General features: G+C 46.2%; 1 protein-coding gene across 1 annotated transcript in view; it reads left to right on the plus strand.

The window, feature by feature from the left end:
• Positions 1-25530, plus strand: part of LOC126456296 (transcription factor hamlet-like) — a 241254-nt gene that overhangs the window by 23946 nt on the left and 191778 nt on the right. The window contains exons 3-4 of the mRNA XM_050092048.1: positions 3073-3245; positions 7280-7548. Coding sequence (XP_049948005.1) covers positions 3073-3245; positions 7280-7548 — 442 coding nt within the window. The remainder of the gene's footprint in view (positions 1-3072; positions 3246-7279; positions 7549-25530) is intronic.

The following is a 25530-nucleotide window of genomic DNA, read 5'->3' on the forward strand; positions in this document are numbered from 1 at the left end:
ACATTAGCTGCAGTGGGCACTGATTGTGTCTTTGATTCATAGCGGCTGCAGGATCAGAATGGTGTCTGTTCTTTAAAAATTTTCGAAAAACAGACACTACATATATAATTACGGCCATGACGGCCAATGACCCCTTCTGTGCAGATGCATACCGAAGTTGAACTCTTACGGGAATCGGCGGGTTGCCGCGTGTAATAAGGCTAAAGACCAGGGTCACTGCATCAGTAGCGTGTGATATACGTTGAGAATTTGGGTCTGACGGGAGGCGCGCTGGGGTAGTCCGTGCTGTTGTGACAATAGTGTCTGGGTGGCGTAGTTGTCAGCGCTTCTGCCTAATAAGCAGAAGACCCGGGTTCGAACCCCCATCGATATAAATCAATGCCCACAAGCAGCTAATGTCTTTAGTCCCTTTGTGTCTTGAAATGGAAATAGTTGCCCACGAATACTGTGTCGAAATAATGTTGTCGCACTCATAGCCTCAGGTTAAGATATTCCATTGATGTGTCGTGTGTGCTACTTGTTTTTTTTTTTTCTCAACTTAGATGACAGTTGCGACACTTTTGAAAGAAATTGCTGTAATATTGAGTTTCGGGAGCGATTACCAGTATTAGCTCCCTTTATTTGGAATAGAAATGTAATGTTTTAACTGTTCTAATGTCCGCCCCCGGTAGCTGAGTGGTCAGCGCGATAGAATGTCAATCCTAAGGGCCCGGGTTCGATTCCCGGTTGGGTAGGAGATATTCTTCGCTCATGGACTGGGTGTTGTGTTGCCCTGATCATCACGATTTCATCCCCATCGACGCGCAAGTCGCCGAAGTGGCGTCAAATCGAAAGACTTGCACCCGGCGAACGGTCTACCCGACGGCAGGCCCTACTCACACGACATTCTCATTTACTGTTCTAATACTACACATAATCTACACCGAAGATGAGTATCAAAGTCTTCAAAGCGCGTGAAGGACTAAAGTAAGCAGAAAATTGACGAATTGTTTGTTGTGAAATAGCGTGCAACGCCTCTCCCAGTTGCGAGGGCACGTGCTTCCTGTGGAAGATTATGCAACTTGAACTGATCTACTAGTGATGTGAATAATATGAGAAAACCTGACCCTCGTTCGCCGGGCTTTGCACGTCACTGAATAAAAATCAGAGACGGAATACTAACGCAAGCATCTAACTCGTTCCTCTTCATCCGTTTTTGCCCCTCTGTGGAAAGCTCTGGTCGTGTGTTTCATTTCTGAGAAGAAGATTCGTAACTAGTCCAACAACTGCGTCTAAAACCAGTGTACCAGAGGTGAGGTTGTTCACCGGGCGCACGGATTCGAATCGGGCGCACTCACCTACTTATTTGGAACTAGAACGTCGCGCGTTATGCTGTTCAGCAGGATGGCGTAATTCTTTTAACACCGAGTAAAATTTACGCAAGTATCTTGAACCAGTAAGGCATCCGCGGAAGGAAAATCAAACAGAACACAAATGAGGTTAGGCTAATTAAAATTCGAATACCAGTTCGGCAACGGAATGATGTTGTGGAGACCACGCGCACCACACCGTCAGTAGTACTGGTGAAAAGAACATGACGTGTTTGTTAACGAGGTATCTGTTTTGTTAGGTTCAGTTTCACCACAGACAAAAGGAGAACATCCATTTTTTAGGAAAAGTTACGATTGTCGCCAAATTCTACAGAAGAGTTGGATTTGGTGGCTTTAATATAGCTTTCGATTGATGAGAGGCTATCGAGAACAACTTGGCTGCGCTTGGACACGAGATAAACTGAAAGTAACTGGAGGAAGGACGAGAAACGCTACTGAATGTGGTTTCTTAACCGAAAGGGCGGCAGTCACAGGTGTTTCATTTAACCAGGACAACGTTTTCTCAAGCGCTGGTACGTACATCGTCTCTAGATCTGCTTGCTTTTTTGTGTCTGTTTCCATTGTCTTTGTTTCTGTGGTAAATACTATTAACGTATTAAGAGTCCAGTATTATATTCCGTTGTTGTTGTTGTTGTTGTTGTTGTTGTTGCTGCTGCACTCTTCAGTTCAACCACTATCTGATGCAGGTCTCGGCACTAGTCTAGCGTGTGCAGAACTCTTCATCTTTCCGTGGGTACTACAACTTCATTTGAACCTTCTTACTGCACTCAACCCTTGGTCTCTCACTAAAATTTTTATCTTCCACACTTTCTTTGATTACTGCAATGACTGCACCTTAAACCCTCAGAAAATGTCCTGTCAAACAAACCCAGTCTGTTAGTCAAACTATCACATAAATATTTTTTTCCCAAGTCGATTCTGTAGCACAGCAATATATCATATTTTCAGAATTTCTTGAGGAGATGGCTGAATAGAGCCCACTTACCGTTGTGCATACAATTAAAAACCCAAGTAATGACATCGTAAGACGATAACAAAGACCAAAACCACTCTCTTCTCCAATGTGTCCTCATTCTAAATTGCCTTGAGTGAAGAACACAGAACGAGTGAACGATCGTCTCGGCCACAACACCGAGCGCAGTGGTTAGCACACTACACTCGCATTCGGGAGAACCACGGTGCAAACCCGCGTCCGGTCATCCTGATTTAGATTTTCCGTGATTTTCCTAAGTCGCTTTAGGCGAATGCTGGGATGGTTCCTTTGAAAGTGCACGGCCGATGTCCTTCCCCCATCCCTCCCTATTCCGATGGGACCGATGACCTAGCTGTTTGGTCTCTTTCCCCAGATCAACCAACCATCGGCCACAACCACAAACTACCTGGTCTGTGTGAAATGATCAATAGGCGAACTGTCATAAATGGTCTGAGTGCCTACAGGCCAAACGCCATATTGTAATGTGTTTAGCCGACCACTCGTTCTATCGTCGTGTAACATGGGCTTTTGTTTGGTGGTGAAATAGAAGCCCATTGGCGGTCTAATGTCTTTACAACACCAAGGCACCACGGAGTTCAGATGTAGTTTTACGGCCGCAATGAAGGAAGCTGTCCGTACCGCGTTTCCTGGTAAATCTCGGCGGAGTGCAGGCGAAGCGGCCCGGTGTGACAACCTGCCGAGCTTCCACGCGGCCGGCCCCTGTTTCAGTTGTGATAAGCGGCGACCGGCGGAACAACACGACACCGGCTTTTATTTCTGCCGTTTGCATGTTTGCCAGCCGTACGTGCGAACAATCAGTGCTAACGAGATAGCGCGGCGGGCGGAGAGGGCCCCGAGCAAACGCGGCCTGACGGATGGAGATTTATGGCGCGGCGGCGCAGGTGAGCGCCTGAGCGGCTGACGCGCACGTGCGTGTTTGCCGGCGCCCTCGGCCCTCAGCCCTCGCCACCACTATCGCCGTCAGGTGCTGCGGAGCTGCCCGATAACCAGGCCGGACCGCTCTCCAGACCAGCTTATCTGAGGGTAGTCTCGGGCCGCTCTAACACACGGGATGCAAATTCGTTCTGCTACCCGAGACACTTATTACGATTTGATAGGCGAGGGTAATGCCGGAAAAAATAACACACTGTTTCGTACTTAACACACAGTAATTCCACAGTGAATGGCTCTAAGCACTATGGGACTTAACATCTGAGGTCATCAGTCCCCTAGTTTCATATCAGCGCACACTCCGCTGCAGAGTGAAAATCTCATTCTGGAAAATTATATAACCTTGTACGCCACATTGTTCAGGATCGATGACGTCGTAGAGCTGAAGCTGTGTGAAAACGAAGCTTCAGGAAGAAATGCGCTAGAGATACAGGGAAGGTACATGTTACAGATATGCGTGAAATATGTTAAATATATGCGAAATACGTGTGACATGTACATACTCTGGGAAAGCCATGGGTAGAGAGCTCCTTCTAAACCCCCGGATCGATTTTAAACAAACGTGTATCTGGAAAGAAATAGTGTGGGATAAGAACCTGCAGCCACCCATTGGGCTGGGAAGTACAGAGCGGCGTCAGTTGATCCAGAACATTCTCGGCTACGATCTGCCAGCGTGAAAAATGCGTCTAATCAGTTGTGTTCGGCGGCTGCTCTCACCAGGCTTGGAATGCTGCGTCCCAGCACTAGCGCGCGAGAAGCGGCCCGCCGGCGCGCCGCCACCGCCACGTGCTGGCGCGTCGCGTATCGACGTGCCGCTCCCGGGCAGCCGATTCCGTCGCTGTCAATCCGCCCGAAGCGCAGGTCGCCACCTGCCGCCGCTGAAGCCTCCCCTCCCTGCTGGGGTGCCTCGCCTTGTCAGCAACTTAGCCGCCTTCCAAAGAAGGCGCACTGTCACTGAATCGCTGTTTCTTTGGCGCCGTGCCGTGCCGATAAACGAAGATCTGGATTCGTAGATCTGCCTGTCCGTTATTCTTGGAGCAACATTTTCGACACAACAAACAAATATTTCGCAATGGTATTACTGTGTTCGTTCACTTGCAGCGTTAATTCTCGATGAAAATCAGAAATTTCGATTATACCTACCTACAACAGACACCGACAGGGAAGCAAGTGACGCTCGAAGTAATAATGGACTTACATAATTGTTACTGATGTGGTACTGCTCCCAGCCGCCGGATATTACTTTGGTGCCAATGACGAAATGCGACTTGTAGCGCCTTGGAGCGCTGCAGGGTGTATAATGCGGGACGTGCAAATGTGCGGTCCCTCTTTCATTGACCCCAATACGACCAAGGATTCCGAGAGGTTTCACGTAGTCATGAGACGAATGCTGCAGCTAGGGCAGATTAAATAAGAAGCGATGAGTTTACAGTGTAACAGGGGTACTGATTCCGTGCTGGACAGAAGGGAACGAGCTGGAACATACCGAGACGAGAGCTACGCGTATGGTAACAGATAAAAACTCAATCTTCTTTTGAACCTAGAAAAGTTAGGATAATCAGAGGGCATAGTTTTGTTTCTGTAAAATGCGTTAACTAAAAAGCTGCAGGAAGTTTCATTGGTACTCCAAGTACAAGATACTTCCAGTACGAAACTAGCCTCCATATTCAGTTCGCTCCAGGAAGCGAAAGAGACAAAATTGGCGCCCTACGTGTAGACACTTCCTACTCGGCTAGTGGTCGTGCAAACTTTTGCTTCGCTGCGGTCACCATCATGGACGATGGCGATTCCAGCTCCCTGCCTAAGAAACTTTGTAAAAGCAGGCGCAAGGTGTTTCAGTGGACGTTGATACACTTTATGCACCCATCAGTGAACTCATTACGCGACCCAATAATTGCGTCCCATAACGCAGACTCCACCAGTGGGTACAACTACAGCATATTCTGATTCTTCTGTTCACATAACAAAGTCTTTCAAAATTACATTACACCGGTGAATATAGAACATAATAGTATCAGTCGAATATTATATGTTGCAAATTGTCAGACGTCTTTCAGTCGTTTGATCAGATTACATTTCTTGTGCTTAAGTGGGATGTGCATGAAATTCAAACGGTTCAAATGACTACTATGAGTACTATGGGACTTAACATCTGAGGTCATCAGTCCCTTAGACTTAGAACTACTTAACCCTAACTAACCTATGGACATCACACACATCCATTCCCGAGGCAGGATTCGAACCTGCGACCGCAGTGGTTTCGCGGTTCTAGACTGAAGTGCCTAGAGGCGTTCGGCCACTCCGGCCGGCTCCAGGAAATTACAATTACTCATAGTCATAGATAGAATATTAATAGAATAATATTTCTACATTAATATGTGTTAAATGTCATCGTATGATGTTGGCAGTCAACTTTCGTTTTAGTTTAGACCCATTTTGAGTCGAAGTGTGTATATTCAGTCTCTACAAACATCAACCACTTCATGACGGTACAAATAAACGTCGATGGTAAAACGAGTGGACCTTAATCTACAAGGGCACCGAGATATAATAAAATACTGTTCTTTGCTCCAAGGGCTGCGTAGAAGCTAATTTATTTACTGTGGTGTCACCGCCAGACACCACAATTGCTAGGTGGTAGCTTAAATCGGCCGCGGTCCATTTAGTACATGTCGGACCCGCGTGTCGCCACTGTGTGATCGCAGACCTAGCGCCACCACAAGGCAGGTCTCGAGATACGATATAGCACTCGCCCCAGTTGTACGGACGACATTGCTAGCGACAATACGGACGAAGCCTTCCTCTCATTTGCCGAGAGACAGTTAGAATAGCCTTCTGCTAAGTCCATGGCTACGACCTAGCAAGGCGCCATTAGCCTTACCTAGTTTGAGAGTTATCGTATAAATGTCTCAAGAAGAACGTTGTAAACCAACAAAGATTAAAAGTTAAGTATAAAGCAGCTACGTACTTTTCTTGCTACCATTCAATACTATCCTGTTCCAGAATTCACGCCAGTCGGCGTGTGTGTACGCGTGCCTTTCTTTCGGCTCCCTTCTCAATGTGGCGTAGCTAGCTTGTTACGCCACAACATTTACAACTGCAAATGACCTTACAGCCTTGTGCCCACCATTCCCTACAGTGAAATGTCAAAATAAATTTACCTTTTCTCCCTTCCACCTCACCTATTAATCTCATCCTATTACTTTACTCTCTTTCTTTGACCAGTCAAATTCTTGCCCCACTTTGATTCCTTCTGTAGTGTTGTCCCACGTTTCTGTTAGATGTCACTATTCTCATTCGTCACCAACGTGGCACGAAATTCTTTGTAATCATTGGTATACATACTGTCATTATTATTATTATTATTATTACTTTATTATTATTATTATTACTTTATTATTATTACAGATTTTGTTACTTATTACACATTACTCCTATACTATAAAAATTATAATTTTGGCTGAGAAGGATGTCTACAAATTCTTCCAAAATGACAAGAACACCTGTGCAGAAAACAGTGTACATCAGGGACTGCCGGCCGGGGTGGCCGAGCGGTTCTAGGCGCTCCAGTCTGGAGCCGCGCGACCGATACGGTCGAAGGTTCGAATCCTGCCTCGGGCACGGATGTGTGTGATGTCCTTAGGTTAGTTAGGTTTAAGTAGTTCTAAGTTCTAGGGGACTGATGACCTCAGAAGTTAAGTCCCATAGTGCTCAGAGGCATTTGAACCATTTGAACACCTGGGACGTCAACACTGTACATGGAATGTTTCCTATCTCGCAGCTGAGTCGGAATAGAGCATGCTTGAATTAAAATGACTTGACTACTGGTGTTTGTTTTTAGTGTACTCCTTACGCTTTCAGGACCAGCTACTGTTGGTGCCGGACATTAGTCGTAACTCTGGAGCACTGTTTCCGCCGTGGAGTGTCAGCTGGCGGCCGCAGTAAGCAGGGAGATGCTGAGCGGCGGTGTGGCGGTGTGTTGCAGGCGCGAGCGAGGACGGCGAGCCGGAGTGCGGGGGCGCCGCGGACGGCGGCGGCAGCGCCAGCGCGGGTGCGCGAGGAGACGCCGGCCAATCGCCGCCAGCCCCGCCGCAGCCGCCCCAGCCGCCGCTGCTGCTGCCGCCCCCGGAGCTGGAGGTGCGCGGCGCGGGGGCGGGCGTGTGGGCGCGCCAGGCGCTGCCGCGCGGGGCGCGCTACGGGCCCTTCCTGGGCAAGTGGCTGCCGCAGCCCGCCGACCACCGCCTCGCCTGGGAGGTAAGTCCTGCCGCTCATCCTTCCCCGGAGTATTTGAGAACTGCGTCTTTGATGAAGATTATGACCAGTATTATAGTCACTCTAAGTGAAACAACTACAGGACGTATTTAAACTGCAAACCACCTCCTCCAAACATTTCTGAGCACGGTGTAATATACCGGGTGATCAAAAAGTCAGTATAAATTTGAAAACTTAATAAACCACGGAATAATGTAGATAGAGAGGTAAAAATTGACATACATGCTTGGAATGACATGGGATTTGATTAGAACCAAAAAAAAACCATATTGCTAGACGCGTGAAAGATCTCTTGCGCGCGTCGTTTGGTGATGATCGTGTGCTCAGCCGCCACTTTCGTCATGCCTGGCCTCCCAGGTCCCCAGACCTCAGTCCGTGCGATTATTGGGGTTACCTGAAGTCGCAAATGTATCGCGATCGACCGACAGCTCTAGGGATGCTGAAAGACTACATCCGACGCCAATGCCTCACCATAAGTCCGGACATGCTTTACAGTGCTGTTCACAACATTATTCCTCGACTACAGTTATTGTTGAGGAATGATGGTGGACATATTCAGCATTTCCTGTAAAGAACATCATCTTTGCTTTGTCTTACTTTGTTACGCTAATTATTGCTATTCTGATCAGTTGAAGCGCCATCTGTCGGACATTTTTTGAACTTTTGTGTTTTTTGATTCTAATAAAACCCCATGTCATTCCAAGCATGTGTGTCAATTTGTACCTCTCTATCTACATTATTCCGTGATTTATTCAGTTTTCAAATATGTAATGACTTTTTGATCACCCGGTATCTTCCAGAATAGCTACAGGATTCGCTAATTTGATGATGCAGCTTTTCTACTGTACGTGGCTCCCTGCTGCACACTACGTCCTTCATGGGGCCCCACAAGTAAAAGTAAAGGGTGTCAAGTTAGAGGAACATGCGGGGTGTTCGATGGAATCCCTTCCTCCTATCCAAAGACCCAGTGCATTGTTACCCAGATAGGCGCGCACTTCCCTATGAGAATGGGGTGGAGCGACTCTTGTTGGATGAAAAGAGGTTCATCACCAAACAGAGCACGAATTGATGCTAAAATTAATGAGTCCAGCATTTCCAGGTAATTCCTGCCATTAATTGTACCTTCGAAAACAAAAGATCCAATCAGTCGCCTTGATGATAAGCCGCACCAGACATTAAGCCCCGGAGCATTGACTGTCCACCCAACATAATCACGTGTATGTGGTGTCTGTTCCTTCGGACATGTCTTAAAGAACAGACACTACATATATAATTACGGCGATGACACCCGGTGAACCATTCATAGCAGGTGCACACAGAGCTCGAACTCTTATGGGAATCGGCGAGATACCGCGAATCATGAGGCTAATGAACACGGGCACTTCATTGATAGTGTGTGGTATTATGTTGAGAATTTGGGTCTGACGGGAGGTGTGCAAGGGTACTCGTGCTGTTGTGTTGACCACTGTGTCCGGATGGCGCAGTGGTCACTGTATCTACGTAGTAAGCAAAAGACATGCGCCTCCCAGTCCGGCACAAATTTTCAGCTCGCCCAATTGAAACAAATCAGTTCCCACTTTAATTCCATTGTGTCTTGATACACATGTTTATTTCCCGGGGCACAGTACACACCTTTATGTCTGTCTACTGTTCCATTTAATTTAAACTGCGCCTCATCAGACCACACCATTTAGAAAACGAAATTAGCAGAATGGTCAACCTGCGTGACGAACCATTCATTAGACTAACTTCTTTTGTCTTGGTCGTCGTCATTCATTGCGTGTAACTACTGCGGAAAGTGAACTTGCCATTTTACTCTGTGCAAAATACGACTTACCCTTGTCCTACTCACGCCTATTTCACGTGCGTATTGTTATGTTGATTTCTTTGGTGGGCGTGTGAATGCATATAATGCATGAGCAGAAGACTCTTCATGTCTTGTGCGTGGTCAGCCTGGTCTTCCCTCATGCACAGCCATAATTGTTGCGACAGTCTCCAACTTGTTGCGAAGGAGAGCGATGCTTACGCGTGTTGGTGGTTCAGTTACATGTTGTTGCCTCCAGTGTCGTTGCACTTCAGTGATGGTATCGAACATCTAGTTGTATCATGTGAAAATACTTTTTCGGTGCTCGAACGTCACTCGTGTTTCCATCAGGGCTTCACTTCGCACGCTGTCATTGGCGCGTCACATCACTACTGCCATCTGTTGCTCACCCACTGTACTTCACATTCAACCCATATCCATTGTGATTGCAAAGCATATAGTTTGTGTAGCCAATTTTAAAACTTGTATACATTTTTTAATCTACCCTGTATGTTATCGTTGTGTAGACCTAAATTCTTTTCTGGAATACAATTCAGTTGGATTCAAACTGCACTTCTCTCTGTTGAACTAAATGTTCACAGTTAAATGCTTGTCAGAGAACTCATGGAATCACATTCCGATTCTTACTCCTTCGTTACACTCTCGAATGGCACGTGGTGGTGGGGAGATGGGGGGGGGGGGGGGGGGGAAGGATGGACACCTAAATCTTTCAGTGCGGGCTCTGATTTATCTTATTTCGTTACTATGGTCATTCCTCCATATCTACATGGGAGTCAACAAAATATTTTCGCATTCGGAGGACAAAACTGGTGACTGAATTTTTGTGAAAAGATCTCGCTACAATGACAAACGGTTGATGCTAATGATTGCCAGTCCAACTCGATTAACATATCTGTGACACTCTTCCCCTATTTGACAGTGGTACAAAAAAAAATGGTTCAAATGACTCTGAGCACTATAGGACTTAACATCTTAGGTCATCAGTCCCCTAGAACTTAGAACTACTTAAACCTAACCAACCTAAGGACATCACACACATCCATGCCCGAGGCAGGATTCGAACCTGCGACCGTAGCGGTCGCGTAGTTCCAAACTGAAGCGCCTAGAACCGCTCGTCCGCAGCTCGTGGTAGTGCGGTAGCGTTCTCGCTTCGCACGCCCGGGTTCCCGGGTTCGATTCCCGGCGGGGCCAAGGATTTTCTCTGCCTCGTGATGACTGGGTGTTGTGTGATGTCCTTAGGTTAGTTAGGTTTAAGTAGTTCTAAGTTCTAGGGGACTGATGACCATAGATGTTAAGTCCCATAGTGCTCAGAGCCATTTTTTTAGAACCGCTCGGCCACACCGGCCGGCCGACAGTGGTACAAAACGAAGTGTCCTTCTTTGAAATTTCTAGACGTCTTACGTCAATCCTATCTGATAAGGATCCCGTACGGCACAGCAGATTCAAGAAGAGGACAGAAAGCATAGTGTAGTCAGTCTCTTTAGCAGATCTGATACATCCTTCCAGGTGGCCTTTCCCACAACATTTTCTGTGTTTTTTAAGTGTACGTATTTGGGATCAGATTACAGCAACAGTTGCAATTTTATCGTTTTTTTATTACCATGACCGTTTTCAGTCATCGAGGCAGTTTTCCAGTGATTATCATGAGAGTACACAGACAGATAATGGAAGCAATAGCATTTAGTTAATGGAATTCACCGTATAACGGAAATTTGACGGAATTTTTCTACTATTCCTGTGGAGGAAAACATACTTTTTATTGTTTGGGGCCGACTGCTACTTTTCGCACCACAAAGATATCATACTTAATCACACTAACATTCGTTTTAATCTTGTTATGACTTTACTAGACGGCAAACGACGGCATCATCTGCGAACAATGTGAGAGGGCTGCTCAGATTTTCTCCTAAATCGGTTATATAGATTAAGACCAGAATATGGCCTATAATACTTACGTAGGAACCACAGATATCACTTCGGTTTCACCAGATTACTTCCCGTCAGTTACTAAATCTGTCTGACAGGGTATCACGAATCCAGTCTAACATGAAGCAAATCTTCGGCTATGTGAAAAACCTCATTTCGAATCATTGTTCACATTCGATGTCAAACAAAGACAAGTACGAAGAATGGTCGTAAAATTAACATCACCCAAAAATATTTACGTTATATTTGGTTATTGACAGGTATATATCTGCAGTATTGTGGTATACCCTGAAATTTCCTCTCCACATTACACACAGTACCGTCGCATGCCACAAGAGGAGCTAAGATAAAATGGCATTCCATCTCCACTTTGTCAGTTAATTGCGTCACTGTATATTTTCGAACTAGTAATATACGTATTATGCCTACCTCGCGTATTACCATGCAGCATCGCACAGAACTCCAGCTTTCCTCCCAATTTCTATAGAGGTTCCACACATATGCCATCTGTAAGATTTCCAAACAAACTATTTCGAACGCCAGATTAAAAGAATGAAAAATGGTTCAAATGGTTCTGAGCACTATGGGACTTAACATCTTAGGTCATCAGTCCCCTAGAACTTAGAACTACTTAAACCTAACTAACCTAAGGATATCACATACATCCATGCCCGAGGCAGAATTCGAACCTGCGACAGTAGCGGTCGCGCGGTTCCAAAAGAATGAAAGTCGTAACCAAATTTGGCCCTGTTTGTAACAATGCCACTTCAACATCTACGACGGTCCAGTTGAGGCACGAATGAAAACAGAATACGAATCAGTGAGCTGGCTCACGTATGGTACAATGGCAAGAAAAATATGTAGAGTGCAGCCAAACTCCACATACAAAATTTCAGAAGTTGTTCATAAATATTTTCTTAGTCGTTCTGTATAAGGGACTCATTATCTCCGGACTTTCGTTACACAGTATAAGTATTTGCATTTTGTTTGATTTCTTACCCGCATTCGTATTTGTATCTCTATTGCACTGAAAATATTTGCACAATATTGCAAATGTCGGCAGAATGCGCCGTGTACCTTGTTTGTGAACAGGCTTGTTCTCTTCAGTTACGACACTTGCTGTTGATAGCAGTAACGCCAACTTTACTCTTCACCTTCAAGCTTGTGTTCAGTACTATTAGGTTCTGTCTCGTCTTTTTTTTTCGGCGGTGTTAATTGTACGGTAACAGTGACACACAGCAGTGCGCGTAGTCTTACTAGCAAAGAAATGGCCGATGTTCACATGGTGTGTGGGTACACTGAATGCAGGCACCACGACGCTACGCTCGTCTGTTCACGCAGGGACAGCCAACACATCACTGTACTTTTGCATAAACACATGCAACGCGGAAACGAATTCCTCATGTACGAATGGAAAATACTGTCTGTATGAGGTATGGAAGAAATCGTGTTATCGGTAGTGCTTACTTTGCACGAGCATGCACCACAACTGCGTCAGTATTGTTATATAGAGACACAGGAAATTTCATGTGTCGTACACCAAAATACTCAAAATGTATTCCTGTTTAGTCATCAGAATTATGTCAGGGAATTTCGGGTTCAGCGGGTATAGAATCCATTAATGAAATTTTTTTACCACTAGGAACGAATGGTGAAGCTGACGACTTTCCGATTTCTTGTGTAAGGTTCGGTGCGTGTCATTTTCACGTTTAAAGCGTAACCGCTCCCATTTTCGTGGAAACGGACTTGAGAATTAGTCTTGAAATACACTCAGTTTTGATTTGAAAACATTATATAGGAAACATGCCCCTCCTCTCTATCAGAAATAATTGCTGCCGTCTTATTCGTGGTGTTGTACAAGCACAAAATGTGTATGTAATGAATAATACTGTACCAAAGATGCAGCGATGCGCAAAAACCAACAGAAAACTTGCCAAATGCTTGAAAATATGCGCAACTCCCTTTGTCGGTTTATACACTCCTGGAAATGGAAAAAAGAACACATTGACACCGGTGTGCCAGACCCACCATACTTGCTCCGGACACTGCGAGAGGGCTGTACAAGCAATGATCACACGCACGGCACAGCGGACACACCAGGAACCGCGGTGTTGGCCGTCGAATGGCGCTAGCTGCGCAGCATTTCTGCACCGCCGCCGTCAGTGTCAGCTAGTTTGCCGTGGCATACGGAGCTCCATCGCAGTCTTTAACACTGGTAGCATGCCGCGACAGCGTGGACGTGAACCGTATGTGCAGTTGACGGACTTTGAGCGAGGGCGTATAGTGGGCATGCGGGAGGCCGGGTGGACGTACCGCCGAATTGCTCAACACGTGGGGCGTGAGGTCTCCACAGTACATCGATGTTGTCGCCAGTGGTCGGCGGAAGGTGCACGTGCCCGTCGACCTGGGACCGGACCGCAGCGACGCACGGATGCACGCCAAGACCGTAGGATCCTACGCAGTGCCGTAGGGGACCGCACCGCCACTTCCCAGCAAATTAGGGACACTGTTGCACCTGGGGTATCGGCGAGGACCATTCGCAACCGTCTCCATGAAGCTGGGCTACGGTCCCGCACACCGTTAGGCCGTCTTCCGCTCACGCCCCAACATCGTGCAGCCCGCCTCCAGTGGTGTCGCGACAGGCGTGAATGGAGGGACGAATGGAGACGTGTCGTCTTCAGCGATGAGAGTCGCTTCTGCCTTGGTGCCAATGATGGTCGTATGCGTGTTTGGCGCCGTGCAGGTGAGCGCCACAATCAGGACTGCATACGACCGAGGCACACAGGGCCAACACCCGGCATCATGGTGTGGGGAGCGATCTCCTACACTGGCCGTACACCACTGGTGATCGTCGAGGGGACACTGAATAGTGCACGGTACATCCAATCCGTCATCGAACCCATCGTTCTACCATTCCTAGACCGGCAAGGGAACTTGCTGTTCCAACAGGACAATGCACGTCCGCATGTATCCCGTGCCACCCAACGTACTCTAGAAGGTGTAAGTCAACTACCCTGGCCAGCAAGATCTCCGGATCTGTCCCCCATTGAGCATGTTTGGGACTGGATGAAGCGTCGTCTCACGCGGTCTGCACGTCCAGCACGAACGCTGGTCCAACTGAGGCGCCAGGTGGAAATGGCATGGCAAGCCGTTCCACAGGACTACATCCAGCATCTCTACGATCGTCTCCATGGGAGAATAGCAGCCTGCATTGCTGCGAAAGGTGGATATACACTGTACTAGTGCCGACATTGTGCATGCTCTGTTGCCTGTATCTATGTGCCTGTGGTTCTGTCAGTGTGATCATGTGATGTATCTGACCCCAGGAATGTGTCAATAAAGTTTCTCCTTCCTGGGACAATGAATTCACGGTGTTCTTATTTCAATTTCCAGGAGTGTAGATTAATTTAGTAATTCCAGTTATTATTATGACTGTAGGTAAGATGTGCGAGGATTACTAGTGTTCATAATTTTTTAATGGGTAATGCTTCCAGTTCTACCATGGCCCTGTGACTTCTAGTGCTAATGTCTATTTGGAAAAACGAAACTGTGGGAGAAAATGGTGCCAAAATTACCCTACTACGCTTGTGTACTGTGATTTGAGTCTGGGACGTAGCTTCTTCTAACTAGCTCTACTCAAGATTTTTGAGATACTGGCAGGAAATTTGGGTTAAAACATTCTTTCGAATAGTGATCAACAAAGTACTGTTCATTGATAAATTAGGTGATTGTGCAAACATGTGGAATTTGAGATATCGTGCTGACTTCACCAACATATTCGCTTTCGTGCTAAAATGTTAGTTGTAAAGGACAGGGGAATGCTTGGCAAATGATCATACTAGATGGTACATACTGGTCCCATGTGCATAACGCTGTTACCGTCGGGGTAGGACGGGGAGTTAAACAAAATTCTATAAAATAAAATATTCTCGGGTTTCCAACCGCGTCAATTGCTTAAAACAACACGACCCTTCGGCCAAGCACTCCTTGGCCATTGACAAGTGGTATGACTACCAGTGGGCTGTTGGTGCGCCCTTATATACGCTAGCTGCTGGCTGTGACGTCGTTGGTAACCGTGACATTGCCATATATGGGCATGTTTTGAGTCGGCTCTCGATGTGCCCTCTTCAACCGCGCGATCGCTGGATCCCACGCAGCGCTGCGCTGCAAGCCACCGTGTCTATTCAGCCACGGAGCCACAGAATGGCAGCAGAGTGTCGGGCAAGATAAGCCGCCTGTTGAAAAGACACAAGATCAAATCAATCTTCAGGCCTCCAACGAAAATCCGTCAATTACTAACACCTGGAGTCTACGAAATACCTTGTGAGTGTGGCCAGAAGTACATCGGACAAACAGTGCGCTCTGTGGAACAACGCAGGAAAAAACATGAGAGGTATTATCGCCTGCGCTATCCAGAGAAAGCTGCGTTAGCTGAGCACGCGTTAGAAAACGGTCACCACATAAAATTTGACGATAACTCCGTCGTGGCTCGCACCAACGGCTTCTGGGACAGTTTAATAAAGGAAGCTATTGAAATAAAAATTACCGCAAACACCCTGAATAGAGACGGTGGCTTGCAGCTCAGCGCTGCGTGGGATCCAGCGATCGGGCGGTTGAAGAGGGCACATAGAACGCCGACTCAAAACATGCCCATATACGGCAATGTCACGGTTACCAGTGACGTCACAGCCGGCAGCTAGCGTATATAAGGGCTCACCAACAGCCCACTGGTAGTCATACCATTTGACAATGGCCAAGGAGTGCTTGGCCAAAAGCTCGTGTAGTTTTAAGCAACTGACGCAGTTAGAAACCCGAGAACATTTTAATCAATGTTATCGCCGCGAGACTCTGCATTCATACAAAATTCTATAAACTTGGCAGAAAAGTAAACATTTCTTAGAACCCATTAATAACTTCGAAATTCTATAAACTTGGCAGAAAAGTAAACAATTCTTAGAACCCATTAATAACTTCGCCGAGGGGGACCTATTCAGTTGTTACAGGATATACGCAGTAAGATTAAAAGAACAAAACTGCTATATTTTGTAACAATTGCATTGTTTGTTGGACTGCAATTTATCGTCCCTGACTCACGATAATCACTGTCCTTCCTTTGTAAAGGCGGAGTCTGTTCCAAAAGTACATGTTGGTACTGTAATAGCGCGATTATACAATAAAATTGCCGGGCTAAATGAAATTGCTTTTTGGTGCTGTAAGATCTAGAGCGATTCTATTGACAACGAACATATTTTGAATGCTCATCTGTTTCACTCAAGTACAAGCGAAACCGCTAAGCCGACACAACTCCTCTAAGGGGAGTGTTACACGGAAGCTTCCATCCCCAGCCGCAAATCACAAAGAGAAGAGGGCGCTGTCTGAGGGCTCGGCCGTTTGATTAAAGATGCTACTAACTCCGTGAGCATCGCTCTCAAGCCGGGAGCGCGACTCCCTGATTGATGACGTACAACCAAATTGCCTTAACAACGTACTTAGCGGTGTGCCGCGGCTTAGCAGCTCCGCGCGGCTCGCCCCGGGGCTCGGCAGGCGGGCGCTGCGCGCGGGAGGCCGTCGGGTGGCGCCGGAGGAGGTTTTAGGTCGTTAGCGGGGGAGGGAAGCGAGACAAAAATGATTGACTGACTTAATGCGAGGCGTCCCCATTAACCCCCATTTTCTCGCCTACACCCCCGTGGCAGCACTTAGGGCGCGGCTGGGGCTCTCCCTTACTTGCTCAGTCGCAATTGATTTTTATCCTCCTCTCGAGGGCCCTGGCGCGGGGGCCACCGCGGCAAACTCATCAGCGTCGAGCAATTACCAGCCGCCTCTCGTCGGGGCGAGTGGCCGCTCAGAGGGAACCACCACAGTGTCGCCGTGTGCGTGCGTGCGTCGCGGTATCTCCAAGTGCCTTCTCTGTTGTTTGGAACGTATCAGAGACAGGTGAGTGAATGGTCTCAACTGTACTGGTCGTACTGAAGTGGAAAGATGAGAAGAAGCATTCGTAGTATTTAAGTTTCGGTCAGTCCTTCGTGGAACACTTGATAATCAGAGGTGCCAGATTCAATACAGTTTTAATCTTTCGGGAATTCTGGCCAGTGTGCCTTGCTCCAATCGAATTCGCCCGTCGGATATGTCGGTCACCCTCGAAGTCGTTTCCAGGTCGGTTCCCGCATCCTAGTAGCTGAATAATAGTCCCTGAGTCCCGCCTCAGTTACACTATTCGCAAACGCTTAGAAAACGTCCGCACTCTTCCACGTGGATAACACTACACGCAGACTGTTTGTAGTACGCATCTTTCTCCCCAGGGGTAACGGTTTGACGACAGGAAGGATATCAGTCCACCCCTTAATTAATCATGCCTATCCCGCTTAGACGCAGGAGGAAGACAGAAGAAGAAGAAGGCCGCGCGAGATTAGCCGAGCGGTCTTCAGGGCTGCAGTCATGGACTGTGCGGCTGGTCCCGGCGGATGTTCGAGTCCTCCCTCGGGCATGGGTGTGTGTGTTTGTCCTTCGGATGATTTAGGTTACTTAGTGTGTAAGCTTAGGGACTGATGACCTTAGCAGTTAAGTCCCATAAGATTTCACACACACAAGAAGAAGAAGAAGTGGAAATTTCACTCAGCTTTGAGTTTGATTTCTTATAAGATTATGCCTGAGAGCTTTCTCATAATCTGGGAACTCAGCAATTATCTTAATAATAATTGTTACATGCTGCTGTTTTAGCTTCACGGGCTTGCACTGCCGGTGTCATTTTTTATTAAAAAAATTTTGAGTGTGGATCGCACCATGCTGTTAAATAGTGTGCTAACATTTCGGCCTCTAGTGTCAGTGGAAAAACTGTTGTCGCATCACTTCACAGCATGGCACGATCCACACTCCAGAAGAATTTTAGAAACTTCAGTTAAGTCAATTAGCAAGCTCTCCTCAGTACACATGGTGTAACGGGTATAATTACAGATATTTTTATATGTGGTAGCTTAATATGTACACACATCAGTGTGTTGGTTGTTTTATCTCTGTGTCGAACAGTCTTCCCACAAATACGTCACAAACTTGACGAACTATGATTGCTGCATGGGCGTACTGCACCATTGAGTGGAGTACGGCTGTCAGACTAACCGTTTTGCTTCCAGGCGTCCACACTTCAACACCTGACCTGTTTCCTATGGGAAATTAAACATTAATGGCTTGCTTTTGCTGCATGTACACTGATCAGCCCGCACATTATGGCCACGGACTTACTATCGATATAAACTCATCCAGGCTATAGCAGCGTCAACTGGCGAGGAGTCACTGCAACTCAGACACTAGAGATGGGGGATCCGCTCTTGAACTAATTCATAGAGTTGAATCTTTCAAAGGAGTGAACAATCCGTGATTCAGAAAAAAAGAACGGTAGCTCCAAACGTTTCCCACGGCAGAGAGAGAGAGAGAGAGAGAGAGAGAGAGAGAGAGAGAGAGAGAGAGACGGAGCATATCAGCAGCGCCACTGCTGGTCAGAGCACAGTGCACGCCACACAACACAGCCAGCGCCGGCCTCTGCCCTGCTTCTACCTTGGCTGCCTGCATTGTGCAGTGCCCCATTGGATTTTGTGTTTCACATATGCCTTGCCGTCTCTGTGCGTCGTCTGCCGCGTGCAGCCAGTGTCTGGCGCAGCTTAACTTCGCATCGCACTCTGTCGGCGATCGTTTCAGTCGCACGTCCTGCCCTCTGGGCAGTTGATGCGAGCAACAGGACAGAGAGCCACCTAGCGGATAACATAGGAACTAATTGCAACAACCTGCTCGCAAGAGAACGGACGATTTGTCTCGGAGCGGGTGAGTTCACCGCTCCCCCCACCCTCGGAACTCGCCCGCTCAACGCTCACCCCACCGTTCTCGACTCTAGCCAGAGCTTTGAGCAAAGCGACTCAGGTGTCACTCTGGTCTCTGCGGTCTCAGCTCACGCAGTAATACAGCTCGCTGCTCGACCTGCTCGACTCAGCGCCTCTGCATCGGAGTTCGTCCCTACTGGATATTGTTCTTCGTAGTAATACCGCTATGTATATTACATTATTATGTTATGTATACATCAATTGTTTTTATTTTATTTTTATTTGTTTAAACTGATTAGATTAGGTTCCTGATGACTCCTCTTACTATAGGATTTTTATTATGGACACTCGAATTTACGCTTTAATTACGAGCGAACCGATAAACGTATCGCAAAATGTGATACACCAATATTTTCCTTGTTTTATTCTGCGTAAGGCTATATGCAGCACTTTCGTTTTACAGTCAAATTTATATTTTTTTTCTTATTCTGGTACGGATTTTGCGATTTTAGGCGTCTTCGGAAGGAAACGATCACATTAAAAATATATGACTTGCGATGTATTTGTATGAGGTTAATGAAATTTTAATACATTATAGCCAAATATATTGTTAATGTAAATCTCAAGTTACAACATTTTCCGATCACCCAAAAAACCACGATAGTGCAAAATAAATCAATAATCATAAACTTTGTCATCTCGTGGAAATTTCAATAAACAATACAAAATTCTTACTCATTATGTGTGTTACTTCAAAATAGGATCAAATAATATCAAAATACAGGTATAGTACTGGAATAAACCAAGTTTAAAGGGCAATGTGCCTTCCATTTATTTTCTATTGTAAATGAGTGGTGAGTCATGAAAAAGAGCTAATTCATTTCAGGGAGTGAACAGTTCTGATCCAATCTCTGAAAAGAACAGTTTTGCCCATCTCTATCAGACACAGGCACGGCGCCTGTAGTATCAGTGAGCGCGCTGTCTGTGTGTAGAATGGGCAAGGCGCACGATCTATCTGAGCGGAGGGCTAATTGTGATGGCCCGGATGATCGGCGCGAGCATTTCGGAAACTGCACGACTTATCAGTTGTACAGGGAGTGCTGTGTTGAATATCTTCAGCATGTGGCGAAACCATGGTGAAACCACGTCCACACGTCGTGGCGTTGGGCGGCCACACCTGATTACAGATTTCGGGCGTCGTAAGCTGGTTAGACTGATGAAACAGGACAGGCGGCTATCTGTGGTGGAACTAACATCAGACTTTAATGCTGGGCATAGTGCAAGTGGGTCTGAACATACAGTGCACCGAATACTCCTAACGACATACCACTGCAACCGACGACCCATGCATATGCCAATGTTAACACCAGACAGTTACGACTGAAAATAGCAGTTGACCACGGCACTGGACGCTGGCGCACGTCTGACGAATCCCGATACCTTCTTCATCTCGTCGATGGGAGGGTGCGAATCCGTTGTCCGCCAGGGGAACCGCTCCCTGAGGCCTGTACAACAACATGGAGACAAGCTGGCGGCTGCTCCATTATGCTCTGAGAAACATTCACGTGTGGGAATCCATGGGTCCAATGGAGAACGTGCAAGACACCGTGACTGCCATAGAATTTAGCACACTGGTTGCAGACCACGTACACCCCTTCTTGACGATCACGTTTCCCTATCGCAGTGGCATATTTCAGCAAGATAATGCGCCACGTCAAAAGGCCAGCGATGTGATGAAGTAGTTCGAGGAACACAGTGGCGAGTTCCACTTGATGTGCGAGTTCCAAATCTGAAACGGATCGAACAAATCTAGGATGTGACTGAACGTGGCGCCAGAGCTCATCGCCCCCTCCCCCGAATTTACGGGAATTAGGTGAATTGTGTGTGTGTTGATGTGATGCCAACTCCCTCCAACGACGTACCAATTCCTCATTGCACCTCCTGGGTGCTTCTGTTTTTTTGTCGAGTAGGGTGTAAAAGATAGAAATTAATTAAATTGCGTTGGAATAAATAAAAGTACTTTGTAACAAGTAATGTACGTTTCTTCCTTCAGACAATGTATCTGAAATTATTAAATCTGAAATTACAGTACAAGGAATTCTTACAGTAAAGTAGTGGAGAGAGACTCTGTAATTACGCGAAGTTTCGTATATACTACCAAGAGTAAAATGAAAGTTAAAATCAAGCCGGCGGCGAGTAATGTTGTAGTTCAATGAAGAACACCAGGGAGCTCAAATGGCTTTACTAGGCACTGGTTCTACTGACCATTCTATTGCGCGTCACTATGAGAAGCGAACCAGTTTAATTTTTTGTGCAACTTATTTTCCACAAACAGCATGCCCCAGTCTGCAGACAATTCCTCCTTTACCGTGTCCGTATGTGGTGCGTTAGGGGAGGAAAGATTATATTTCTGGAAACGTATGATTCACTCGGTTCTCGAGGCGCGGCACGCGTTTCTAACAACGTGATTTTTCACTGGGCGCTCTCGGATAACAACCCACTTCAAAGAAGTACCGGAATCGCGTGGCGGCTGTGGAGTGTATTGGCCCACTCAGCGGTCGCAGGAGTGGGCAGTTTATCCAGTAATGGCCGCCGCCGCCACCGCCGCCGTCTTCATTGGGTTCATTCGCCACGAGTCACGCAGTCGCCGTCCGCTCGGCCCAGTCAGCACTGGCGGCGTATTTACTCGAAGAGCCTCGTTGCACGGTGGCGGACGGCAGCAGAGCGATCGCTGCTGCACCGAGCTCACTGTTAACGGGGAGACCGGAGCTGCAGCTGCCGTCGAGGAAGATCAACCGACTCCTGGTGATACGACGATTTCTCGTCCATTGTGTTTGAAGAGCTGCGGAAGGAGCGCTATACGCTGGCCGTTAAACAACACCGTGGATACCGATGATTTTCGTCCCAATCGAATCCAATACGTTATTACGCCCCATTTCCTTTGCTCTGATTACAAACAAACCTTGTCGCATCCGTAATCACGGTATTTATTTGATTGCTATTCTATTCTTGCTACCATCTGACTGACATCCGCCCCCGGTAGCTGAGTGGTGCCGGCACGGTAGCTCAGCGTGTTCGGTCAGAGAGCTGGTTGGTCTCTGTAATAAAAAATACTGAGTGAAAGGATCAACAACGAACTTGAACGGATGTCATGTGACGTCCGCAACGACCAAACAGAACTAACAAAATGCGAAAAAAAAGTGGTCAGCGCAACAGAATGTCAATCCTAAGGGCCCCGGTTCGATTCCCGGCTGGGTCGGAGATTTTCTCCGCTCAGGGACTGGGTGTTGCGTTGTCCTAATCATCATCATTTCATCCCCATCGACGCGCAAGTCACCGAAGTGGCGTCAAATCGAAAGACTTGCACCAGGCGAACGGTCTACCCGACGGGAGGCCCTCGTCACACGACATTATCTGACTGACCAAAAGTTTCGCTGGGCTTCACGGAAAATTTTTGTTTCAGTACATAAATTACGGATAACTAACTCCTACCGTGATTTAAATTGACGATTTATACAGGAATAAATATGCTGTCAGTAATTTTCTTGGATTATTACACGATTTATTGCACCATTAACGTGTTTTCAAGTCACTGCCTGCTAATCATCAGATGGCGGTGTTGCAGGAACATTATACCGTGGACCAAGCATAGCTAGAGGCTGTGGCGGCGGTGCTGGCGGAAACGACGGATATTTACTTAACGATAACAAAACATTTGCGAAACGGAAAAGATTTTTTTTAATACTAACAGAGCACTGCATCGTGAAATCCACAGCAAATACATTCCCATTACATACGTCACCGGGTAATATACATAAAATATATACAGTATATAGCTGCACTTGGTTGTACACTTATTCACAGAAGGTAAACGCTGGATGGTATGACAAAGAATACGTATATGAAAGGTATTGCACTTTGCTACATAATGACCTTTGGCCTAAGATGGATTGCATTACAATATAAATATTAGAGGTACACATAATATATTTAACTGAATCTTGCTAGCTGCAGGAGAGTTCTTATATTCACAATGTACATGTAATACGCCTGAAAATTATGCAAAAGAGGAACAAATAGAGTGAGATATTTACTATGTAATTAAATGTAAAAAAATGTTTCTGCTTCAGTATAGTCATCACACATCTTATTAGGAACCAAATCCCGCTTTTGTGATGCCAGTGGGACCATCATGAATCACTGTGAGTGAGGTTTAACTATTATCTTTAACTGTAATTTCTGGTCGTATCATAGGATATTTCATTCCGTTATCTTCAGAATTATACTTAAGCATTTCTTTCTATGCATTACCCAACTGTATTACTTGGCAGTGACACATTATCAGAAAGTTACTTTCGTCCTTAAGTTTTGCGCTCCAATATGCTGTGCATGCACAGCGGATTTGCCCTAAATTATGAGTGGTTATCCTTTCATAATTTAGTCGCTTCGGTAACAGAAACTGTTGTATGCACGCAATAATCAGCTGTTCAGTTGGAATCGAGTTCGCACTGGTAGTCATGTCCGCTGATACCTTGTAAATATTCACCGGCGAACAGTATTCATTTTTATCGTGGAATGTAATATTAACAACGGACGGCCATTTACAGCTTTTTTTTCCCGTTAGTTTTCGTACTGACCTGATGCGGCCCACCATGCCTTCCTCTCCTGTGCTAATCTCTTCATCTCACTGTCAGAGTACTACTTTCACCCAACATTCTCAATGATTTGTTTGGTGTACTTAATTCCAATGTCTTCTCATACAGTTTTTGCTCTCCACAGCCTACCATTGGTCCATGGAAATAATTCTCTGATGCCTTAACATCCTGTCCTTTCTTCTTGTAAGGGCTTCCCACACATTTCTTTTTCGCTGACTCTGCGGGAAACTCCCTTATTTTAATATTTGTTTTGTTAATAAAAAAACAAAACAAATATTTCTGTAGAATGAAATTTTCACTCTACAGCGGAGTGTGCGCTGGTATGAAACTTTCTGGCAGATTAAAACTGTGTGCCGGACCGAGACTCGAACTTGGGACCTTTGCCTTTCTCGGGCAAGTGCTCTACCAACGGAGCTACCCAAGCACGACACACGACCCGTCTTCACAGCTTCAATTCTGCCAGTACCTCGTCTCCTACCACAGTTTTAATCTGCGCACACTCCGCTGTAGAGTGAAAATTTCATTCTAGATACATCCCCGAGGCTGTGGCTAAGCCATGTCTCCGCAATATCCTTTCTTCCAGGGGTGCTAGTTCTGCAAGGTTCGCAGAAGAGCTTCTGTGAAGTTTGGAAGGTAGGAGACGAGGTACTGGCGGAATTGAAGCTGTGAGGACGGGCCGTGAGTCGTGCTTGGGTAGCTCAGTTGGTAGAGCACTTGTCCGCGAAAGGCAAAGGTCCCGAGTTCGAGTCTCGGTCCGGCACACAGCTTTAATCTGCCAGGAAGTTTCAGATATTTCTGTTCTTACTGCGGAGAATGGTCACGCAAACAAACTCGTCCCTCGTTTTATCTTATCCATCCATGGAATTTTCAACTTCCTTCCGTAGGAACAAATCTCAAACGCTTAGATTCTATTCGTTTCCTGTTTCCCTGCAGTCGAAGATTTACTCTCGACACAATGCTGCCGTCCAGACGTACATTTCCAGAAATTTCTTTCACAAATTGAAATCAAGATCTGATATTAATACATATGATTTTGCTCCCGAGGCAGCGGAATGCGAATTCATCTTCTCTGTGGTCATCAGTTTTAATATTAAGTTTCTCACAAATCTCGTTTTTACTACTCCTCGTTACTTTCGTGTTTCCTCGGTTTACTCTCAATACAAATTGCATGACAGAGCGATGTGGAGCAGTTTTAGCATACTGCACTCACACCGGGAGGCCGACGGTTCAAATCTACGTCCAGCCATCCAGACTTAGGTTCTCTGTCGTTTCCCAAAACTGCAAGGATGGTTCCTTTGAAAGGGCACGGCCGATTTCCCTTCCCCGTCCTTGATACAATTTAGCTTATGCTCCGCCTCTGACCTCATTGTCAATGAGACGTTAAATCCTTATCTTCCGTCTTTTCTTCATAGTTTGTGCTCATTAGACTGTTGATCCCATTTAGTATGTCCTGTGGATCTTCCTATCATTCACAGAGGATAGCAATGTTATAAGCGAATCTTATCACTGATATTCTTCCACGGTAAATTTTAAGCCCGCTCCTAATCCTGTCTTCTATTTCCGACATTGCTTCTTCTATATAGAGACTGAAAATTAGGGGAGATAGATTACAGTTCTCTATAAACGAGCACTTTGTGGTCTTTCATGTTGTCCTTTCTTGTTTCTAATACATATAGTGTGTCATCCGCATTTCGCCATAGCTTAAACACACTTTACGGTGAATTTCAAGCAAGTTGCACAAGTTTTCACT

Source organism: Schistocerca serialis, chromosome 2, assembly GCF_023864345.2.
Source record: "Schistocerca serialis cubense isolate TAMUIC-IGC-003099 chromosome 2, iqSchSeri2.2, whole genome shotgun sequence".
Classification (NCBI taxonomy): Eukaryota; Metazoa; Arthropoda; class Insecta; order Orthoptera; family Acrididae; genus Schistocerca; species Schistocerca serialis.